The 24,827-nt window shown below is 39.3% G+C and overlaps 1 protein-coding gene across 1 annotated transcript; it reads left to right on the top strand.

Moving 5' to 3' along the window:
• Positions 1-861: 861 nt before the first annotated feature.
• LOC118827126 (annexin A1-like) lies at positions 862-17,401 on the top strand. The gene is made up of 13 exons (XM_036598350.1): positions 862-914; positions 2,510-2,580; positions 4,840-4,924; positions 5,474-5,568; positions 7,855-7,968; positions 8,802-8,892; positions 9,667-9,746; positions 11,350-11,406; positions 11,595-11,688; positions 14,019-14,114; positions 15,808-15,866; positions 16,859-16,981; positions 17,202-17,401. Exons 2-13 carry the CDS (start codon positions 2,521-2,523, stop codon positions 17,259-17,261), a joined length of 1,014 nt encoding a protein of 337 aa, XP_036454243.1. The 5' UTR covers positions 862-914; positions 2,510-2,520; the 3' UTR covers positions 17,262-17,401.
• Positions 17,402-24,827: the final 7,426 nt, after the last annotated feature.

Below are 24,827 nucleotides of genomic sequence, written 5' to 3'. Positions count from 1 at the left end.
GCACCTAAAAAAAGAAAACTGTATTTAAAAAGTTGATTTTAGTTTTCCGGTGTGCCGCAATGCTTTGGAGTTATAAACAGCTGGGCCTTGGGGTGGAAAAGGTTGAGGACACCCTGCAAGGGAAGCACGATACTGTTTTATAAGGTGTGGTGACCTTTCTTGGTCTACCTCCATGATGATGTTGCAAGCTTTGTACTTCCTAAATGACACCCTTCTAGTCCTTCTCAGGTCAGGTGAGTTGCAGGTTAAGCAATAGGTGGACTGGATTACATGTTTTTGTCTTCATACTTTTTTGCCATCCATACTTTCATATACTCTCTGTCTGTTATGTATGTAATCTTCATGGTATTTGAGCATGTGTCCATATCTGCCACCTACCAGTTGAACTGAATTGAACTGAATTGACTTATAAAACATGAAAAGAACAATAAAAACTGCGTTATCATCTTTACAGCACAATGGGATCTGTCAGAGATCTGTCATATGTCGATACTGCTGTCTTTATTGTCCTTTTTTTCTGTATTATAAATTAATAAAGTATATGGAGAGAAAAAAAAAGACATTCTGTGGTGTTGAAGTGCCGAAGTAGAGCTGCTAGGTGTGACAGTAACATTCCCATTGTTTTAGTTCCTGAATTTCATTGGTCTATCACTCGATGGCCACGCCCACAAGCCGAAAAATCTCAGCCAACCCAAAAAAAGGTAACGTTTAATTAAAACTATAATTTTTTTCCCCACCCGTATTCGTAAATAATAACCAATCGGAGCACAGAACGCGCGATTCCAGCAGCCAATCACGGTGCAGGGAGGGCGGGGATTGCCGGACTACGGGCGGGTAAACAGTACCGCTGTGTATATATGAGGAGCTTCCAGCTCTCCTCTCCGAGTCTCCGCCGTCACTCAGAGCAAACCTCGGTAAGTGAAGAGCTGAGCTTTTTCAACCCTGCAGCTTTTTAAAAGCTAATTCTGTTTATTTTCTCAGTTCATTGGGATTTTCTGGAGCATTTCGAACTTCAGCAGCTGCTGTAGTTTGGTAAAGAAGTTGCTGTTCAGGCAGTGCAAGAGAACTTCATCCTTACTTATCAACAAAACACCAAAACTGCGTTTAATTAACCGTTTGAGAACGCAAAAATGCTAAGTAGCCATACCGAAATCTGACATAAGGGCATATATATTGTGTGCACATATGTAAGTATCAAATACTGAATATATATGCATAATATATGGATATATGTCTGAAATTTGGTTGAATACATACTAGTACATGATTAATTCCCTGCTGCACAGCACAGCCCATCCGTCTGTTGTTGATTTAGCTCGTCACCCCAGCATGGTCATGCTGGTTGACTAGCATGCCAACATTCAAAACACAACATCTGCTTGTTTTGCTGGCCTGTGCTGCTTTATCTAGCAGGGTTATTACCATATGAGCTGTTTGCTTTCAAATATTTTTAAAATGTATCAGGAAACAATATTTTCATTAGTTTAATGTTTCAGTGCTTTAACTGCATAGCTTATAATGTGAGATTAATTATACAAGTAGTATACAAATATCCACTTCTTTAGGAGATATGTGGAAGAAACAAAGAAGATGCATAAAAAACCTTATGTTATATAACACAAAGCTGACATTTATGAGTAATAAATGCCATTAATATATGAATATTTTCTATCATATGTTGTTAAATATGTGTTGCATGAATGTTTATATATGTTGAGATATGGCCAGAGTATATGTCCTATATTTGAAAATGGCCAATTTCAATACGTATATGTCTGTATATGATTAATGTAAGTTCGGATATAAGGGAAACACGTACATGATAATAGACCATCGCTGTCCAAAGTTAATGTAAAGAGATGTAAAGCAGTTTTGGAGCATTTCTGTCAGTCCCTTCATCGTGGCATTTTCACCCAATGTTAAGGGGAGCTCCAATGCCCGAATGACGTAGAAATGTAAAAATCGAAAAACATTTTTTTTTTTTTTTGGACAGCGATGATGCATCAAGACCCATACATTTTCCATATATCAGATTGCTGTATGGGGCGTGTTGGTCTCTGAGCAGGTAGGGCAGATACAGGTGCAGCCCTTTGCGTTAGATAGTTTTGATAGTCATATGCAAGGAGGTATAATGACATTAAATGGTGGTGCTGAAGATATTTCTCATGTGGAAGAGCATATAGATTATTTAAGATGAATAGAGTATGAAGTGTTCTTAGGCACATGCAAGTCAGGCATATCATAGTTTATAGTATGTGGCTGTGCTGAGTGAGCCATGCATACTGTGTGCCATACATGAGCTTGGAAGTTACTCCATTTGGTCAAAGAGAAGTGGTCAGTAGTACATCAGTCCATCACCCCAGAGCAGCTTTATGCTTAAATCTAACTGCCAGATGTCCTCAAGCAAGCAATTGTGGCCCATGTTTCAGCCTGTCTGTGTCCAGAACTTACTGACTGATGTTTGAAGTTTAATAGGATGTCACATTGACCTCATATTTCATTTGTGCAGATCCACCCAACATGGCATTCTTTCAGCAGTTTGTAAGCCAGGGGGCCTGTGTGTGTGTGCTCGATGACCTGGTAAGTTTCCATGACAGTTTGCCGGCCAAGCCAAAAGAAAAAAATGAAATAAAAATGAAAAAGAGAAAGAACCATGTTCAATAATGTAAACATGCCAAACTCCTCCAATTCATCCTTGTTTTGGGAGGAGGAAGGCCTTAACTGTTTGTGTAGCGTCTCTACACACCTCTTTGTAATGTAATGATAAATGTCATGTAGTAGTGCAACCGCTGTTTGATTAAAGCCTATTAAAATGTTTGGAACTGCTAGAATCAGTCAATGATGTATGTATTGTCAATTTCTGTTTTAGAAGTAACTATATTGGTCTTAAAACCACAACAAACCCAGTTAGCAATTTTGATATGGCCACATACCACATGGAAAGATGGCCAGATGGGATTGCCAGAACCCAGTCATGTTTACTGCCATTCGAGGGCCACATCTCAGCCACCTTTAACCCCTTAACAAGCCATGCCGGTGGGCCCAGGTTTATTACACACTTCTATGACCTAGGAATAGCTCCATTAGTTTGCATTGAAGTCGCTTTAGTTACTGAATAATAAGCCTTAGTATGAAATAAATCTGGATTTCAAGAACTGACCCACTGCTCGAAACCACTAGTACAACTCAAAACCAATAGTACAAAAACCAGGCAGTTACAACAACTGCCCTGTTGCACAGACACCAGGCTCAGGGAGTGGAAGCTAGCATGTGGTTCCGCAGCTGCATTGATGGGATTTGAACTTATGATCTCCTGATGATGGCGCCAGTGTTTAGCCCATTGCACCACTCAGGTCCAAAATGTTGGCTGCACTGTGAAAAAGATTAGTGTAGCATGGCTGACTTAAAAGTTTAACTTCATTGAACATCAAGTAAGTTCTATTGTTCTATTAACCTTCTATTTGATGTTCTATGAAAATATAAGTGGTCATAAATCATTTGAACTAAATCTGATTTAACCTGCATGTATTGTTCCTAGTACTGAGGCAGATTGTGTTGAATTGAACAAACTGAAATTAATTTTTTAACCCAACGTTCTTTTTTTTCAAATAACAAACAAAATGTCACACAGGCCAAAACATTTTAGGTTGGATTCTTTATAGTGTACCGTGCCATATTTGGCCAATATGAATATAAACCACGTCCCCCCCAGTCCTGTTAATCCTGGTTTAAACCATAATTGATTACCTCAGGTCAGCACTGCCAATGTTTACCAGAAGTAGCCCAGCATTTTGATGTATGGGCCACTTTTGGCTCCATACAGTTTGCCAGTGTCAGTGTTAGCAGCACTGCTTGAAGTGGCCCAGATCTGTTTTGGCACATGTGAGCCAAATCATTTTTTTTAATAAGTGGGCTACTCTGGCTAACATGCAGTTTGCCACTGCCGACCATGGGCCGCCTGTGCCATATCCTGCCAGAAGTGGCCCACATCCGCATGGTATCTGGGAATCCATACGGATTTCCTATTGCTGCGGATAGCTAGCTAACTAGCTAAAATTACCTCAGTTGCATTTGTTTTTGAGAAAAGCGAGCAAGTTAACCTCCATTATGTAGGATCTAAAATATGTTCACTTCTCATTCACCAGTGGAAATTGAGAAAAACAAGTGTTCTTTGACCACAAAGTACTTTGATCTGCTCTCCTGCGCAGCCCATCGCTAATGCGCAAAAACAGCAGCTAGTTCACTGCTGCCATTTTAAACTGCTTGCTATGAAAATGGTTATTGCCTGATTTTTATTATTTTTTTTCTTACTTTTTCAATTTAGTTTCCTTCAAAACTATAAATTAAGGAATTATTAAAGCAGGGGTACAAAGTTGGGTGGGCGAAAAGGCAAAAATATCTTCATAACATGACACTCAAAGACATTTTCGCAGTACATTTTACAGTATTTCAACACATACACTCTACTGCCACGTTTTAAAAACTGCCATCTTGTACAAAACAAGTCCAGTTTATAAAACTGTACCGACCAGTTCTGAGTTGATTCTGGTGTGACTCTTGTGGACCTAAAGTGGAGCTTTTCTTATTCTAAAATATTCAGTGATGCAAGATTAGTATTAGTGCCATTAGTTTCCTACTGCCTGTTGGTGACAGCTGCAACTTGTTTGAGTGATTTGCAGTGAGTCTTTGCTCGGTTGCCAAGGTGTGTTGTTTTAAGAACTGGGTGTGTTTGACGTCTACACATTCTTTAAAACTACCCCCCCCAATACACTCATGTACTCCTGTTGGAGGGTGTGTGCGGCCTGTTGAGGTTTAACAAGGTGTGTTTGGTGTGTGTAGGCTGTCCAGGGAACAGTAAAGCCTGCTCCTCAGTTCAGTGCCAGTGGAGATGCCGCCGTGCTGGACAAAGCCATCAAGGCTAAAGGTCAGTACTACTTCGTAACTCCATAAACAAAGTAAAGACATATCGGTACTGTTGGAACAAAACATTGTCTCCTTTTTATCTGTTTATCTGTCTATCTACCTACTGAACTTTTTAGGTAAATATATACAGTTGTATGCAAAGGTTTGGGCACCCCTGGTCAAAATCCATGTTTTGTTGATTTTTTGAATACATCCGTTACAGTTAGCAAACTTAAATTTGGCATTTTGCTGCACATTTAGATAAGAAAGCATAAAATATACAAGGAGCCATAACTTTTACACAGGCTAAAAAAGGTGTTAAATTCAGCAATAAACAGTATTTGTGCATCAAAATATGCAGAGATGTGCTCTCTGTAGAGGATGCGTTCACATATTTCCACTTAGAAAATTAACAAAAGGTCACTTGACCAGGGGTGCCAAAATTTTTGCATGGATTTTTATGTAAAATTTGAGCTGGAACCACATCGAAATGTATTGATATAATAAAATAAATTAATGCATTGTCTTTGATTTTGTGTTGTGTTTGTCTCTGCTGCTGTGTTGATCTCAGGTGTGGATGAGGTCACCATCATTGAGGTGCTGGCGAAGAGAAGCAATGAGCAGCGTCAGCAGATCAAGGCCGCCTATCAGAAGGCTGCTGGAAAGGTGAAATCTCCAAAGCATTTGGGAGAAAAAACAAAGACATGATGCTCTACAAGTTAGGCTGGCTTTACGTGATAAAACCTCCACATGTTCTAAGGTTCCTTGAAATTTACATGCAACTAATTCCATAATTCCATTCATTGTCAATTAAATTAAATAGTGGAAAACCTCCTGGCGCTCACTTTACCCGTTAGAGACTTAACCGCCATGGTTGCAAATGTCTCAAACTTGCGAAACAAACATCATCAAACAACCAATCAAATTGCAGGTAATAAACCGTGAGGTAAAGTGATGGCATTCCAACTGATTTTGAGAATTATAGACAAGAAAATAAAATAGTCTAGGTCAAGGGATGGCAACCCAAATGTTAAGAAGAGCCATTTTGTCCTTTCAAAAAAAATCAAACCACCTTGGGAGTCACAACATTTTATGTCCATTTTACTATCTTGGCTGTAAATAGCTCTCAGTATGTGCTAACATACTAATGTAGGTTTAAAAATTTAAACAAAACACAGACTGACTTTGCTCTGCTTTAAGCTTTAGCTCAGCTATAGCTGCTTTTCTCGCATCTCCGAACAGGAAAATTTTCCACAAAAGTAGAATAGTTTCTTGTAAAATGTCTGTCAACGTTCAGTTTTTATGAGGCTGAAGTCAGATTCTCATTCACCAGCTTCCTGTTTTAATTTTCCTGTTCCACCTTAAAGGGTGCCTGAGGCACCAGAACGTAACGGATGGTGGAACCCAAAAATTTGAACAAGCAACTGAGTTCAGCCTTGCGCCTTTTTAGCATTGGACAGTTTCTCATTGCAGATTAAATGTATCAGGAAACCAGATGGAGTGATTATAAATGCAAATAAGTCAGTTCATCTCCAAATTATCGACTGCTAGCTAGGCGGGATTGTTGTCTACATTGCTATGGTGACCATCAGTCTGCACGCCAATCTTTACATATATAAAATTTGGTCCACTTGGTCCGGTAAATATTTTACTGTAAAGGAGGATCATTTTATTTTTACCTAAAAAATTGAATTCTGCTGTGGAGCCGCAACAGGGCAGTAAAAGAGCTGCTTGTTGTTGACCCCTGTCTAGGACCTCCGTTCCATCTCCGATAGAACTCCTGATTGACTTTTCCACCATTGCGATGTGTCAAAATCTCATTAAGTGCAATGTGAATTAGCTGTGGTGAGGCAAATAAATGCAAATGAAAAAATAAAAGAATTAATACTTGTTGTTAATCTTATAAAAAGCAACTAAAGCACAATAAAAATGTAGAGGGTAGCATCAGGTGATGTTTTTTGACAGCTATGTGGCTAATTCCCCCACCATTAGCATGTATGCTTGAAGAACAAGTGTTTTTTGCATATTTTTTATGGTCTCAAGAATAATGTAAGCTAATAGGTGAATTTGGCCACTTTTACTACTCATGAAAATGGTTGTATGCAAGAGTTTTTCATGATTTGCAACCTGGAGGTTCCACCATGTAAAGTCAGCTTTAAATCCGAGATGAAGTCATGCCAGTAAATCCATGGGATCGGCTCAGTAGCCTTTAGACCTGGCTCAGGGTATATGCACCTACTTGCACAAGTAAAGCCATGTTCATTATATTCAATGCAAGACTCACTCAGCCAGTAAAGTCAGGAAAGTCTTGCACACTTACTCACTTTCACTCAACATTAGCAAGCCCACTGAGGTATAACTAGCCGCTGTGACCTCCGGGGATGCAGGAAGGTGTTACTGCTGTCCAGTAAAAATCAAGTATCTCTACAGAAATGCCCCAAAGGTCATTCGGAATAAGACTTCTTGACATTAAGTTACATTAAAAGTTAAGACTATTTAAGGCCTTCTCCTGTGGAGTTGCTATTTTGGAGATACTACTTTTAAAAACATTTTTGGAAAACTGAAATCTGGGGAAGCAACAGCCCCCTCAGCACCTCCCTTCCCAAGGCTTTGGTGTCCTCTGTGCTTGATCACAGTACAGGATCATCACATACAGGATCGTGTGCAAAAAGTTTGTGCACGCCTGGTGAAATGACATGTTAGTTGATTTTCTAAGTGAACCTAAGTGAACACACCGCCTGCACATTTCGGTACACAATTACTGTTTATTTGCTGAATTTAATGCATGGGGGAAAAGTGGAACATAAAACTGGACATAGAAATCAACAACACATTTGACTAGGAATGTTCAAACATTTGCATATGACTGTATGCGTTCAATCCGGTATCTTCCATACACAAGCAAGTAGACTGTTAAATGCATGTCTCTAATGTGTCGTCTTCTACGTGCAGCCTCTAGATGTGGCTCTGAAATCTGCTCTAAGTGGTGAGCTGGAGGATGTGGTTCTGGCCTTGTTGAGGACTCCTGCCCAGTACGACGCCCAGCAGCTTAAAGAGGCTATGAAGGTAATTCACCACATTTGCTTCTTTAGACCAGTGGTGACCCAGAGTCTGGTCTGCAGTGGGCTGAAGATGTGCTTGCAATTCTAGTACTGGAACAGTCCAGCAACACGATTTCCATGCATGCACACCTGATTCAAATTCAGTCTTAAGTTCTAATGCATGCACTCTCACTTTGGCTGCATGATAAGGCCAAAATACTAGTATTATGACTAAATATGACTAAATTGTGATTGTTTGCATGTATGTACAGTCCCAGGCACACCCTGTAAATATGAGTAAAAGTGCTTATAAGAAATTCTCCTTTTGGTGAATTAGCTTCATCTCACTAGAAATTCTTAAACAAAAGGTAACCGAAGCATTTTTTCATTCATATTTTGCCTTTTGCTATGCTGCTGGTGGAAAAGACATATATATAATTTTGTTTTAAATAATGTTACTGTTTACTCATTACTCTGCTACAGCATGACACAGTGTATTATGGGTCCACTGGTACACATTGCAGTGCATTATGGGATTGTGTGAGTGTGCTAGATAGTTGCGTTTTCAGGCAAAACTATGAAATTTCACACTCCCAAAATAGGACGTAGTTTTAGTGAGGCTGTGCAATATGAGGATTTTTATCAACATTGTGAAACATTACGGGTCACAATATGGTTTTCAGAGCATATTGTGGATATTGGATATCAGCACTTGAACACAGCATAACTGCCAGTTTCATTACAAAAAGAGCGTAATAAGTGCCGTTTAATTTGAGCATGTGAAACATTTAACTCAAACATTGTTTCTCTCTCTCTCTTTCTCTTGGTCTCTCTCTCTCACACCCTCTTGCACTACAGGGATTGGGCACAGATGAGGACACCCTGGTTGAGATTTTGGCCTCCAGAACCAACAGTCAGATCAGAGAACTTAAAAAGGCCTACAAGGATGGTAAGCTTGGCTTATATTTTTGTAAGTTGAACTCTGAAAACTGTTCTTCCAACACAGAATCTGTGCCCCATTGTTCTCATATATATATATATATATATATAATGTGTGTGTGCCTTCTTATATCTACACTCATTGTCCATTGTATCAGCTCCTCTTACCGTATAGGAGCACTTTGTAGTTCTACAGTTACTGTTTCTTTGTGTACTTTTTTTAGCCCCCTTTTACCAGCGCAGCACACTCTAACACTCTGAGTGCTGAGAATGATCCACCACCCATATAACACCACAGTATCAAATACCCAATGCTAATATTTCAACTTCGCTAACTCCTTGTGAAGACATCACCTAAATGTGTCATTTAGCGGAGGTAACGCCATTTTTGCGCAACTTCTCTGTAGTAGAGAGTTTGCAAAAAGTGATTGAGCCACATTAGAAAGTCCCATCTCACTCATTTCAGCCAGAAAGTAAGAGCCACACCTTATATTGAAACATGGGATCAGATTGTAAATAAACCTGCAATGCTCAGTTCATTTAATATTGATATGTAGCCATACAGTATAAATATTTATAATTTACTTTTATTATTATTTGCCACACATGTGCAGCATGTAACATGTTTTGGAAACGCCAATCAATCAATCAATCAATAAATAAATACTTAAATAAATGAATATGTATCGTGATGATGTAGTGTGGATGGTATCATGAAATTTGTGCATTGATATACCTACACTGTACTCTCATTACTCACACTCTTTGTCCTTTTTTTCTGCAGAGTACAAAAAGGAGCTGGAGGACGACATTAAATCTGACACAGGTGGTGATTTTAGGAATGCCCTTCTGGCTCTCTGCAAGGTACGTAGGCAGAGTTACCTCTATACGGCAGTTACAGACCCAGTGCTGGTAAAACTCTTTTACTGGGGTTTAACCCATGCATTTAAAAAAAATTGCATTTTTTCTTACTTTTTTTTCCCTAATTTAGTCATATCCACTTCCACCCCCAACCTGCTAGCTAGATCACCCACCACCGCTCAGTACTACCAACACTGGGGGGGCATCAGGCTCTAAGCTGAGCCTCCAACAGTAAAGTTTGTGTAACGTTCACAATTTTTATTCTTAGTAGTTGAATTAGTTTCGTGGATAAATTAAAGAGGAAAATGTACAGGTGCAACATTTACTGAACTGCACCGTTCTTATGTTATGCTTCAGAGTTGGGGACGTCGGGGACGTCTCTAAATTAAATTACCAGACGAAAAGAGTTGCTATTATTACTATTATGTTTTTAATGCTCAGAGACAAACACTAAAGCAGCCAATTAACAGTCAGTAGTAAACATCTACAAGACCATACCCCAGAAAATCCTAAGGCTGAACCTCCAATGGTTCACTGCTCCCTATATAGTGCACTATGTGAGTTATGAAATTTTGGCTTTAACCCCTAAATATTGTGCTTTATGTCCAGTATGAACTGTGCACACATGGCTGAATCCACAGTGGTTCTTTGTTAGACACACTGTTCTGTTTAGATTCAGAGGCATTATTTTAAGACCTGCGCAGCGCACTTTGTAGGGAGAAGGAAGCCGTTTGAGATTCGACATAAAACAGTGTTGCGTCACATAACTCAAGTACTGATTTATGAACAGGTTTATCGGGTTCTGCAGGAGAACAGAAATGGCATTTGACCGTTTCTGCAGTAATACATGAACTTGCAATGCCTTGACCATGGACAATAACCGCTTATGTAACTAAATACATTTAGGGTGCAGAATGCAGTGTGTTAAGAATAACTTACCTCAGTCAGTTCATTTTTTAAAGGATGGCATTTATCATTTTTTGCAAATGAACTCTTAATACAGTGTCTCAAAAGAAAGGAAACACCCATATAAAATGAAAGTGGTTTGGCAGATGGTCATGCGGTTTTAGAAATCAGGAAATGTTCCATGTTGGTAAAATGGCCTAACAGGTTAACAGGTCACAGATTGTGTGTAAAACTGGATCACCGTCTGCCAAACTGCTTTCATTTTTATATGGGTGTTTCCTTACTTTTGAGACACTGTGTGTGTGTGTGTGTGTGTGTGTGTGTGTGTGTGTGTGTGTGTGTGTGTGTACAGACTGAGAACTCCAAAAGAAATCAGAGTAAGAGTTGACATGCACTGAGAAATCTGATTACTAAGCTAAAATCCAGTTATCTTTATTGGATTATTTCTTAATCATATTTCTAGACCTTACTCTGATCTCGGAGTATGCTGTTTACATGACCATATGAATAATCAGATAACTGCAGAAATCTGATTTATAATCAGATTATTGAGTGCACCCAACCTCCTCATGTACAACTGATCCTGTCTCAGTAGTTCTTAAGGGGACTCTGTTAGCGTCTCGGCTCTGTTTGCACTCAAGTGTTTGGTTGAATGAAAACGTGGTGCATAATTGACACCGCATCTCTGTTTCTCTTGCAGGCTGCCAGGAGTGAAGAAGGAGTGGCAAATGAAGAACAGGCAGACAAGGATGCCAAGGTAGGTCTGTGTAACACTGTATAGCTGTAAGAACAAAACGTCATATTATCTTTTACAAGAGAAGGACTTTCAAAGAAAGTTAATAAAACATTTTTATAGTGCTTTAAGCAGTTTTGGACCATTTCGGTTGGTCCAGAACCAACAGTATATCCTGTAAGACGCTTCTCACGTTTCCTCTCTATCTGTAGGCGCTGTATGAGGCAGGAGAGAAGAAGAAAGGCACAGACTGCACTGTGTTCATTGACATCTTGACCAGCAGGAGTGCTGCTCAGCTCAGGAAAGGTAGCTGAGGGGAAAAAATGGTCCACTTCACCAGTGGGGGTGGGGGGTGGGTATACATGGGAAATTCTTTCAGGCACAGATTAGACTGTCAGTAGTAACTGTCCAATGGAAAACTCATTTTTTGAGTATAAATTTAATTCACTGAAATTCCATTTACTGTACCCATTTCTCCTATAAGTAACTGTACAAAGGTACAATTACTTTTTACCTGTTAAGGCACTTAAAAGTAAAATCATTTGAAATATTCAAAACAATGACAATGTAAAACAATTACACCATAGAAATCAATTTTACCTTTACTTAAATATTCAACATGGCTCATATTTTTCAATAACTTAATAATTTCCAATGTCAGCTTTAACCTATGGAAGCTATTGGCTTAGCTTGATCACCACTTATAAAAAAAAGATGGTTTTTGAAGGGTTCTTTAATAAAGAAAATGGTTCTATATAGAACCATGAACACTCAAAGAACCCCTTGTATGACTAAAGCGTTCTTTGCACCATGAAAACGTTCTCATATTAATGGAGAATGTGCTGTTGATGGTTCTATATAGCTTGATATCGTAACAGTAGAAGAACCCTTTTCAAAAAGGTTCTGTATAGAACCATATAAAATGAATTCCCCATCAGTCTGAACTATTTCATCCATTTCAAATGGTTCTTCTAATGTTACGATGTCAAGCTTGTTACAATCGAAGAACGTTTTTTGGTGCTATGTAGAACCCTTTTCAGAAAGGTTCTATATAGAAGCATATACAACACATCCTCTATCGATCTGAAGAACCATTTCATGATGCAAAGAACCCATTAATCATACAAAGGGCTCTTTGAGTGTTTATGGTTCTATATAGAAACTTTCTTTACTAAAGAACCATCTTTTTAAAAACTATACTGTGTACTTTTTGTTAAGTTGCCATTTTAAAAATGAAAAATAAAACATGACAGTACTTTTAAACAGAAAGCTATTGCATATATGGTGTTCTACATGGTGTCTGTTAGCTAGCTAGATAATGCCAGCTAATGCTTGAGCTTAATGGTTGAACTTAGGTGGACACTATACCCAGTAAAACCTTCAGCGCTGGACATTCTTTCAGCTAATTACATGAACTTGAGTATTCAGATAATGGGAAACTCCGGGTCTACATGAGTCAGTAATCAGATTTCTGCTTTGCAACCAGCCAATAAACTCACAGAAGAAGACGTGACGTAAACATAACGTAAAACTCAAACTTCATGCCAAGGCTTTATTTTTAAAGCACTGTCACTTTACCTGAAAAGATGAACATACATCATCTAGAAAATTATGTATCTAGAATATGTAAATCCTTCATTTCGTCAAGCATGTAGTTGGTTTCAGGTCTCTCCAAAAGTGTTTGCTGCGTCTCATGGCAACACTGCTTGCTTATTTCCGGTACAGCAGTCTGTTTTTGAAAGAAATCAGAGTAAGAGTTCACATGCACTGAAAAGACTGATTACTGAGCTAAAATCCAGCTCTCTATCAGACTTCTTAATCGGATCTTCTCTCACTCTGATCTAGGAAATCGAAGTATGCTGTTTACATGACCACCTAAATAATCAGATAACTGCAGAAATCTGATTATGATCAGATTATTAAGTGCATGTAGACGCACTCATTGTCTGAGATGTCGTTTTACAATAGTTTTGTGATAAAGTTTCGGCCCAAAACGTATTTTAAAACATTTTTTAAAATCCATTCCTGGGGGAGGGGTACATGCACGGTGTTGTAAATTGTCCCCAAAGAAAATACTTTTTTTTTCAGATTTATGACCATTTTATCATCAAGATTGAATATAAAAACTCAGACATACAGGTTTATTTCACTTTTTAAAGGGAAACTCCGCCAATTTCTTTTATTATTCAGTCCTTAAGATGTAAACAGTCATTCAGAGTAGTCTGATGTGAAATGATTCATTGTAGAGAAACTTACAGACTCTTACTTACAGATTTCTTTACAGTGGTGGTGATAGGGAACAGGGGTACCTCTCCGTGAATTTTGGCCTAAAAAAAGCGAGCAAGTAAGTAAATAAATGGATTGGAAACCCAGACGTCAGGTAGCATGTTCGTAACCATTTCATGTAATAACTTTCTGTGAGGGAGCTTTTAGAGGTGGATGTCTGGTTCCTATCACCACCACTGTGAACAATTCTGGCTTGGTAATTTCCTCTAGAACTGAGTATTTCATATCAAACCCACTCTGAATGAGTCTGCCTACATCTTAACGGTTGAATTATATAGAAGTTTTGAAAAATCGTCGGAAATCTCCTTCCTCCTCACTGGGTTTACCATCTCATTTCATTTGCCTTGCAGTGCTTCAGCTGTATTCTAAGTACAGCAAAGTGGACGTGGCCAAAGCAGTCGACCTGGAGCTGAAGGGAGACATTGAGAACCTCTTGGTTGCTGTTGGTAAGTTAGACTGCTTGTCAATGTTCACGTTCACATTTATTAAAGAATCTTTTATGCCAGTTTAACTTTTACATAAATTTTATGCCAGTTTAACTTTTACATTTGAACTCTTTTCAGCACCTTTATTTTTAAAGAGTTTGCTAGTGCAATACAATTCGGCCATGATTTATGTGGTAAAAGGTTCCTAACCAGCTTTAGGCTAATGCCATTGCAGCTTGGAAGAAGACTGTTAGCCCCAAGTCACTGGTATCTGTTTAGCTAACTGCAAAATGAAGCTCTTTTAGCTACAACCACTTGCATCTTCCTTTAAGGAGCTCCGAAGTTCATTTGAGGGCTCTTTATTTTGTTGAACCTCCTCTCCCGGACACTCCCCAATGTGCCTGTTTGATTTCGACAGTCAAAGTATGACAAGAGTGACGTGTTGCAGTCTGCAGAGCTGTGATAGGGTTGTCACTTGCAGCTACACTTGGAGCTTTTTCCGAATGAGTCTTTGGGGCAGGTTTACTAACGTTTTGTTCCGTCACAAACCCTGTCATGCCGTTAAAAAGTGGCTGTCACGAGTTACTAAAAAGGGGCACATGTAATAAGATGAACAGGGCCGAGCTGCTCTCTTGCCTCATTGCACGTGCGATGCATCAAAGCACTAAATACAGGGAGGAGATCATTATAATGACGCGCTTATTCTGATTTACTAAGGCTGACAGTAAGCCTGGCTGTGTGCTGTTTAACGCCTGAGAAAAACTTGTCTGTATTATTAACGTGGCTACTTGTTTTGTCATTATTTTTAATTTGATCGCATAAATTGAACCAAATAGTTAACCCTCTGGGCATTTTCTTGATTTTTGCATATATTCTTAAATGACATGATACCCACATATTATATATTAAAATGTTCAGAACAATCTCAGCCCCTTTCGACCTGGAACACTGTGTAAAGAGAATTCAGCCCTATACCTGAAAAATTGTCTGGGATTTCGAAATTCTTAATATATCTTGTGAAAACATAGTTTTACTCATGTGGACAAATTGGTTTGGTGCTTGACATCACTCATCATCTAAGATGCTTACCCTCCATTGGGCGGAAGGCAGGAAACACCCTGGACAGGTCGCCTGTCCATCACAGGGCACACACACACAGCAGACACATCTCCAACTGGCCTGACTGCATGTCTTTGGACTGTGAGAGGAAATCCACGCACACACGAGGAGAACATGCAAACTCCCTGGTTGCCCAGCCGGGGAATCAAACCCAGGCCCTTCTCGCTGTGAGCCGACAGTGCTACCCACTGCAGCTTGCTGCTATTGGTGGATATTATATTTGTACTTAAGAATGACTGCTACTTCTGTTTGTAGCTATGCAGCATATTTATAGATAACTATGTGATATAGTGTCCTTTAAATAGGTTCACTTTACAGGTTGCACGGTTTGGAAGCACTGAGTTTGCACAAAACTAACTGGCAGTACTAGTTAGCTACATTATGGTCCAGACAGTTTTTTTTCTTGTAGGTTCAATGTTTGATGAAAGGCAAGGTTCTAAGCTCATTTTGATGATCCAGAAAAGGATTCTAGACCATAACATTTGCTTAAATGTGCTTCCTTAGAAGCAGCCTGGATTTCTGAAAGAGAGGAGTTTATAACATTTTGTCCCTACATCATCACTTACATACTCTTCTGTCTTTGTGTGTCTGCTAGTGAAATGTGTTGGAAGCAAACCTGCCTACTTTGCTGAAAAACTCAACCTGGCAATGAAGGTAATAGTGTGTGTGTGTGTGTGTGTGTGTGTGTGTGTGTGTGTGTGTGTGTGTGTGTGTGCGTGTGTTTTGTTTTTTGTTTTTTTAGGTTTTCAGTGAATGTCCTCCCAGCATTGGTTGTAAAGGTCTACACAGCCTTTCAACAATTTTAGAATTTAGAAATTGTTATTTATATCATTTAATTTAATCTAATCTAATGTTATAATATTGCATATTGGTAATAGGTGATATACGTGTTTTATTCAAATTCCTCCTTTAGATATGTGGTTTTTTGTAAACGTTATACTGATACTGGCACAACATATACATGTGATAATCTACATTTACATGCACACTACAAGTAATCCGATCCAAAATGACATGCATGCATAGAGTACCACTTACTGCACACGTTACCATGACAACCAGCATCAACGTGAGATGAGCAGCAGTGAGCAGTGCTTGTTTTTAATTGCTTTAAAATTTATGTCAGACTCAGGAAAACGTACTTCACATGTACTTAAAGAAGGCCGAGAGGAAGATGTCATGTTCTGAGACACAAGCTGGACGCCTGTCCCACCGCCATCTTTTCAAGATCAGAGCATAAACTTTGTCTCCTCTGCAGAGCAGTTTCTGCTCCTGCCATGTTGAACGTTAAAAACTTTCTGATTGGGAATGTAATCAGATACAGACGTTTACACGGCTAATATTCTTCTATTCAACAGGTTATTTGCAGGATTACCCATCTCGTTGAATCAGATTGTATTCCCAATGGCCTCAATTGGACTAGTCTAGTTCAAATGAGGTGTTTACATGGACGTATTCTATTCCAATTGAGCTATTAGTCGGATTATTCACAGATTATCAGACTACGTGTGAACGTGGCTAATGTGGTACTTTCAGATTATGTTAAAAAAAAAATGCAAAAATGGACACACAAGGTTTTTGTTTTCCCACAGCAATGAAATAGAGCTATAGCTAAGTGAATGTGTCTCTGTTTTATCTGTGTTTAGGGCTCTGGTTACAAAGGCAAGATCCTGACCCGTATCTTGGTGAGTCGCTCTGAGGTGGATTTGGTGCAGATCAAACAGGAGTACAAGAACAAATATGGCAAGACTCTCTACAAGGACATTCTGGTAGGTTTAACTAACTGCTAATTTAAGTCAATCTGTAACAGATAATAACTTGAGGGCTCTGTAGTTTTTAATGTAATATAGATCAAACAGAATTTACTAATCATTGCGTTTTTCATAATTAAAAAAGTAAATAATTTTTTCAATAAAAAATATGTAAATTATAGGTTGCACAGTGATGTCAAACTGGGACTTGACTTGAATGTGTGGTCTGTTGTTTCAGGATGACACCAAAGGAGACTACGAGAAGATCCTGCTGGCCTTGGTCGGAAGCGATGAGTAAAGACCTGTATTCTTTCTTTCTTTCCTAACTGAAGATGGAAGTGAGTCAATCTTTGCCAAGTTTCTGCCGACAAACAACTTGGGATGAAGAAGGAATCTAATCTAGACTTCTGTGATGAATAAATCTTTTGTTCAGTGCCATTTCTGTGTCCTGTGGTTTGTTGGCGTGAATAGATTCAGTAATACAAAGGCTGTAGTATCTTAAACTACAAGTCTTGAGTCCCTCTGAAAGAAGACAGTGGGAAAGGTGAAGAATGGTGTGATGGGGCCTGGTGCTTCAATGGAAGTCTTAGCATCTTGTGATTGTAAGCAAGGGTCTACGTTGCTCCCCTGAAATCTTTAGGAATGCAGGCAACACCCTATGAACGAATGCAAAAATCAGGGCGAGATTAAGCAGCAGAGCCTCTGTTTATCCACAGGCTGAGAAATTGAGGTGAAGAAAGTTCAGAATGTTTCTTGGGAGACAGGACAGTTGATGAAATCTTCGATTGATAACTACAGTACTCTGCAGGTAGAGTAGGAGGTATAGTGGTATAATGTAAATCAGAGTCTAAAACTGGTCATTTTACAGGAGAAGGTAAATATGTTCTTAACTTTGAATGGAAGTTAATGGAATAATTTTTTCCATCAAGGTAAAAGGTTCTTTGAGTGTTCTTGGTTCTATATAGAACAATTTTCTTTGCTAAAGAACCCTTGACGAACCATCTTTTTTAAGAGTGTAGCTTGATGAAGTTTACATTCCATGATTGAAAGTAGGATTGCACTGATAACCTAGCAATATCAGCTCAGGATACTGGTACTTAAACGCAGTATCGATATCAGCAATGGAGATACCAACACCACTAAGTATTTTCTGCAGCGCATGTGGGCTGACTTGTGCATGCACACCAGTAGATGGAACTTGGCTCACACCGTTGATGCATTGCTGAGGCAGCAGTAAAAATGCTCATTGCAAAATCTGTAACACCAGTATTTCATGGGAAGGTGGTAGTGGGTGATATACTGGTTGGAATTCCTTTTTCATCAGTATGCCACAAATAAGCCAGATAACACAACGTAAATCATGCAGACGGGAGCTCATTACATGAATGTCTGAGATTCTTTCAGTAATCTCTCATGTCCCACAGTCAGTTACAGTCTGAGTTAAAGTTAAACGAAAACCTTGTATCTCCAAGATGGTATTTTTACAGGACTATGAGAGGTAATTGGGTGTATTAACTTGATTTCATTTGATTTGTTGCTGTAGTGAGAACAAGTGAAAGCTAAAATCTAAACGGCTGAGATTCCCGCTGTTTTTTTTTCATGACCCAAACCGCATACTAACACACCAAATAGTATGCAAAAAATAGTGCACTCATTAATTAAATTGTAGGTGAAGTACAGAAGTGTTTGGTTTGGATGGCGGCGTAAGATCAGCCGAAGAGATGCGTTCGACAGCTGCCCTGCTGTGTTGCTAGTTAGCTGCTCATTAAACATCTCCAAGCGAAAGTTTGATGTATTTGGTGATTAAGGACGCATTTATTTAGTTAAGCTGATGTTTTCACCAATTTTCAAAATTCGTTCTATGATTAAAGAAGCAAAGTACAACTGCACAGGTGGAACGGAAAATTCTAATGAGAAGCTGGCGAATAAGAAGCTGACTTCAGCTTGACACATACGCTATAGTGCCAAAAGTATTCGCTCATCTGCTTTCACATGCATATGAACTTGAGTGACATCCCATTCTTAATCCATAGGGTTTAATATGATGTCGGCCCACCCTTTGCAGCTATAACAGCTTCAACTCTTCTGGGAAGGCTTTCCACGAGGTTTAGGAGTGTGTTTATGGAAATTTTTGACCATTCTTCCAGAAGCGCATTTGTGAGGTTGGACACTGATGTTGGACAAGAAAGCCTGGCTCCCAGTCTCCACTCTAATTCATCCCAAAAGTGTTCTATCGGGTTGAGGTCAGAACTCTGTGCAGGCCAGTCAAGTTCTTCCACACCAAACCCACTCATCCAATTCTTTATGGACCTTGCTTTGTGCACTGGTGCACAGTCATTTTGGAACAGGAAGGGGCCATCCCCAAACTGTTCCCACAAAGTTGGGAGCATGAAATTGTCCAAAATCTCTTGGTATGATGAAGCATTAAGAGTTCCTTTCACTGGAACTAAGGAGCCGAGCCCAACTCCTGAAAAACAACCCCACACCATAATCCCCCCTCCACCAAACTTTACACTTGACACAACGCTGTGTACCGTTCTCCTGGCAACCACCAAACTCGGACTCGTCCATCGGATTGCCAGACGTCTCCACTGCTGTAGAGTCCAGTGGCGGCACTTTACACCCCTGCATTTGACACTTTGCATTGTGCTTGGTGATGTAAGGCTTGGATGCAGCTGCTCGGCCATGGAAACCCATTCGATGAAGCTCTCTACGCTGTTCTTGAGCTAATCTGAAGGCCACATGAAGTTTGGAGGTCTGTAGCGATTGACTCTGCAGAAAGTTGGCGACTTCTGCGCACCATGCACCTCAGCATCCTCTGACCCCGCTCTGTCATTTTACATGGCCTACCACTTCATGGCTGAGTTGCTGTCGTTCCCAATCGCTTCCACTTTGTTATAATACCACTGACAGCTGACTGTGGAATATTTAGTAGTGGGGAAGTTTCACGACTGGACTTGTTGCACAGGTGGCATCCTATCACGGTACCACGCTGGAATTCACTGAGCTCCTGAGAGCGACCCATTCTTTCACTAATGTCTGTAGAAGCAGTCTGCAAGCCTAGGTGCTTGGTTTTATACACTTGTGGCCATGGAAGTGATTGGAACACCTGAATTCAATGATTTGAATGGGTGAGTGAAAACCTTTGGCAATATAGTGTGTATGGGTTTATGTATGGGTTTATTATTTAGCAGCTTTGGCAGCAGGGAGAAGATTATGTTCTGTTAAGCTATGTTCTCATAGCATTTTCTGCATCTAAAGCGTTTACATATCTTTTCATCTTTTTCACGGTCATTCTGATCTATTTTGCTTGGTTTCTATCCACATACTGGGTTGTAGCTGCAGTAGCGATGATGAGACAAGAGCTATCAGAGCACAGTCAGAGCTACAGCTTGCCTACCAACATGGCGATGTGGTCTTCTTCATGATATAGTTGAATGCTATTAATAGTGTAGATGAATTGATCCAGTAATTGAAGGCATATCGCTGCTGTCAGAAAAAAACCTCGATCTCCATTTTCGTTTTTCAGTTTTTGACATAATTTCAAAGTGCCTGCTGCCTTTTACAGTCTTAGTAAATTTCATGTGAATTTCATCTCAATGGACCAAAAAAAAAACGGCCCAAAATGACTTGGAAAAAAGTCTAGTTCCATTGACTTACATTAAGTATGTTTTTCCTTCTCCTGTAAAGTTACCATTCTGGGGATACAAGGTTTTATACTGACAACAGTGAAATGGTGTCCCATTGACTTTCTTCTGATTGACTTTGTACTGAAGACGTTTCTTTGAGTTTTTGTGTTGTGGCTGTGCTTAGGCCTTGCAAACACAAGGATTCGAGAAAGTCTTTGAACTTCTCCTCTTCTGATCTTCAGCCAGGGTGAGGCTGCGTCTTAAGATGAGCTAATGAGCTAAAACTAGAGACAGGCAGTACAACGTTGGATGCTGATGAGGACTTGTCTTTTATTTGATATCGTCTCTTCTCAAGTGAATGACATCCTATTCCAAATACGTAGGCATTAATATGGAGTCGGCCTCCATTCCTCTGGGAAGCGTTTCTGCAAGATTCTGGAGTGTGTCCGTGGGAATTTGTGTTCATTCAGTCAAAAGAGTATTTGTGAGGTCTGGCTCAAAATGAACATTCATTTGATTTCATCCCAAAGCTGACCAGATCACTAGAGTTCCTTCACTCCAGACTCATCAAACAATGTCTTTATGGAACTCAGTTTGTGCACAAGGGCACAGTCATGCCTTCACCAAACTGTTGCCACAAAGTTGGAATCTTATAATTGTCTAAAATGTCTTTGTATGCTGTAGCATTAACATTACCCTTTACTGAAACTAAAGGACCAAGCCCAAAGACTGAAAAATGGCCTCAAAGCATTATCCCCCCTCCACCAAACTTTACTGTTGGCACTATGAATTCTAGTAGGTAGCATTCTGCTAGATAGTGAAGCGTGATTCATCACGCTAGAGAACATGTTTCCACTGCTCCAGAGTCCAGTTTACACCCCTCCAGCCGACGCTTAGCATTACGTATAGTGATCTGAGGCTTGTGTGCAGCTGCTCGGCCATGGAGACCCATTTCGTGAGGCTCCTGATGCACAGTTCTTGTGTTGATGTTGCTTCCCTGGGTAGTTTTGAACTCTGTAGTGAGCGATGCATGCGGGTTTGCATGCTTTACTGCTTCATGGCTAAGTTGATGTTGCTCCTAGATATTTCCATTTTACAAAAATAGCATTTACAGCTGACTGGGGCAGATCTACATACATACATACATCATCTAAACCGCTTATCCTTCTGGGTCGCGGTGGGGTGCTGGAGCCTATCCCAGCTGTCATTGGGCCGAAGGCAGGATACACCCTGGACAGGTCGCCAGTCCATCGCAGGGCAGACAGACAGACATACACAATCACACACGCACTCACACCTAGGGGCAAGGCATAAATTTGACGAACTGATGTATGTTATCTTATGACAGTGCCATGTTTAGTACGTTCATATTGGTACTTTTTTACAATATAATGTTTTAAAACAGAGCAATTAAATAAAAGCCTAGAGACAACACAAGGTGTGTGGAGCCAATGCAACTTAAATAAATCTCATTATGTTCCACGGTTCCTCTCAAAACCATTTGGAAAGAAGTCTGAGTACGTTTTCTGGTTTCTATTAAACGCACAGGAAAGATATGTGAGTGAGTAAGTATTATTCACTTACACGGTTAAAACACTGAGTTACATTGAGAGGGTACACTGGAGTAAATTCCACTCTGCTGCATGGGTGGCAGGCTACTCTCCTGAAACAATTCCACATACGTAACTCAAAATGATCTTAAAGCTCAAGCTTTAGCTGATCATCCACCAGCCCAAACATCTACACTGTCCAACAGCTCACTTACCAAAGCAAAACACATCACATAGGCAATAACTGTCATGTGACTACAGAACACAGAGCTTGAGGGAATCACAGTATCTCTCTCAAACAATAAGACCTGTGTTCAAGTTCATAGCACTGACTTTTCTGAGCTAAAGCTAGTAAATCAAGTTGAAACACATTACATTCTATAATCTGAAAATGCAAAGATACTTTACGTGCACTTTATACATGTAAATACATGTAATGGTCAATTCATTTGTTTTTTTCCCCTAGCTGAGTATTTACAGTCATATGCAAGAAATAACAGATCCTCTATAGATAACAAATGTCTATATGTATATAATATAATATATTAAACTCAAGCAAATAAACAAAAATTGTGCACTAAAATTTGCATTAAAATGCCATATTTAAGTTATTTGCAAAGGTTAGTTGTTTTTTTGTCATACTAATTAATTTTGTAACTATATCTAAACATAAAATGTTTTTAATTAAAATATATAACTGCAATAGTATGTTTACATGTCCACTGGCACTTCATACTCTCAATATCTCACTGGGGACCTAACTGAGGCTACACATTAGATACATTAGATCAGGCTTTAGAAAATTAATCAGACATTTCCTTGGACTGTGATACCTTTGGCTGCATTGCATTTTGGGTGGGGACGGTGGTCTGAATTGATCAAGCACTTGAAGTTGTTCCACTTGAGTCTCCCTTTCCTCAGCCATTGAGTACCAGGATGTTTCCAAGTCCCTTTATATGTTAAACAGGCATTTACACAAAGAACTTTTTATGTTTATGTTTGTTTAATAAACCTTTCTTATGTCATGATATATTACAAAAATAGTACAGTTGAATGCAAATGTTAGGACACCTCTGGCCAAATCACAATAAGGGAAAAAAGGTGTGTTGTAGTTAAGACCACTAGAGGTGTGTCCAAGTCGAGACCAAGACCTAGACACGTTATGTCCAAGTCAAGGCTGAGACTTGGTAGTAGTTAAATCTGAGTCAACACCAAAACCAGGATACATCGAGTCTGAATCAAGACCAAGATTCTGTAGTAGTTAAGTCTCTGTCAAGACTGAGACCAGGATACATCGAGTCTGAGTCAAGACCAAAACCAGGACACACAGAGCCCAAGTCAAAACCGAGACTTTATAGTAATTGAGTCCAAGTCAAGACTGAGACCTAAACACATCGAGTCTGAGTGCTTCTGATGATGATTCTTATTTATATTATTGTAGTAGTTGTGTAAATACATTGGACATTTAATTAATATTTTAACATTTAATTGAATTAAATTACGTTTATAACTAGAATTGCATCTAACTCTTAAATCATCTTATAGCATTAGCATTTCTGCTGAAGTTTTGGTGAGTGATGTGCTGGGAATGGACACCAGACACTTGTGGTGTGGTACTGTGAGACCCATGATGTAGGGAACGGACTGTTTTACTCTGTTTGAATGCCTACAAAGCAGGGAGAGGCTCTAAAAACAAATCAGAGCACTTCCAGCAACTATCCACTGTCCTAAATGTCATTAAGAAATGTCAGTTAAGAGCATGTGTGGAACTCAAGACAAGATTTGGAAGACCAAGAAAGCTCTCAGGCAAAACTGCTCTTATGCTGGCCAGAAAGGCAAAGCAAAATCCCCATATGGCAGCAAAAGACCTACAGAAAGGTTTAGATGACATAGCAGTGGTGGAGCATGTTCTACTGTGCAGAGTTGCTTGCACAAACATGATGTAACATGATGGAAATGTCATCAGAATGAAATCTTACCTGCAACCTCATTACCCAAGTCAATGTCTGAAACATGCAAAACATCTAGATAAGCCAGAGGCATTTTGGAAACAAGTAAAAGATACTGCACAGGAACATTTTTGTTCATCAAGCTAGATGGTGTGCCCTCAAAGGTACAACAATGGTCTTGAGGTCCAACTATGTACCCAGAAGAAATATTCATATTGGTACCTTTTCATAACCTAATAGAACCAAAACAAGCTGTTTGGGGTCAAGGAAACAAATCTCATTATGTTCCATGGTTTCTGTCGAAGCCATTAGAGTCTGAGTAAGTATGTTTTCTTGTTCCTATCAAATCCATTTGGAAGAAGTCTAAGTAAGTATGTTTTCTGGTTCCTATCAAATTCATTGGAAAGAAGTCTGAGTAAGTATGTTTTCTGGTTCGTATCAATATCAAAGGAAAGAAATCTGAGTGAGTAGGTTTTCTGTTTTCTATCAGATCCACTGGAAAAAAAATCTGCATCAGAGACTCGTAGGTATTTTGCATTAAACCACTCTTTCAACTACTGAATTATGCAGAAATGTTTAAATACAGATTAAATTCCCCTTTAACTAGAGGTGACACATAGGAAATGTACAACCCCATTTCCAAAAAAGTTGGGATGCTGTGCAAAATGTAAAAAAACAAAATGCAATGATGTACAAATCATTTAAACACTGTATTTCATTGACAGTAGTACAAAGA

This window comes from Colossoma macropomum, unplaced genomic scaffold, assembly GCF_904425465.1.
Source record: "Colossoma macropomum unplaced genomic scaffold, Colossoma_macropomum, whole genome shotgun sequence".
Classification (NCBI taxonomy): Eukaryota; Metazoa; Chordata; class Actinopteri; order Characiformes; family Serrasalmidae; genus Colossoma; species Colossoma macropomum.
The sequence above is the reverse complement of the archived record's forward strand: the minus strand, read 5'-3'. Positions and strand labels throughout refer to the sequence as shown.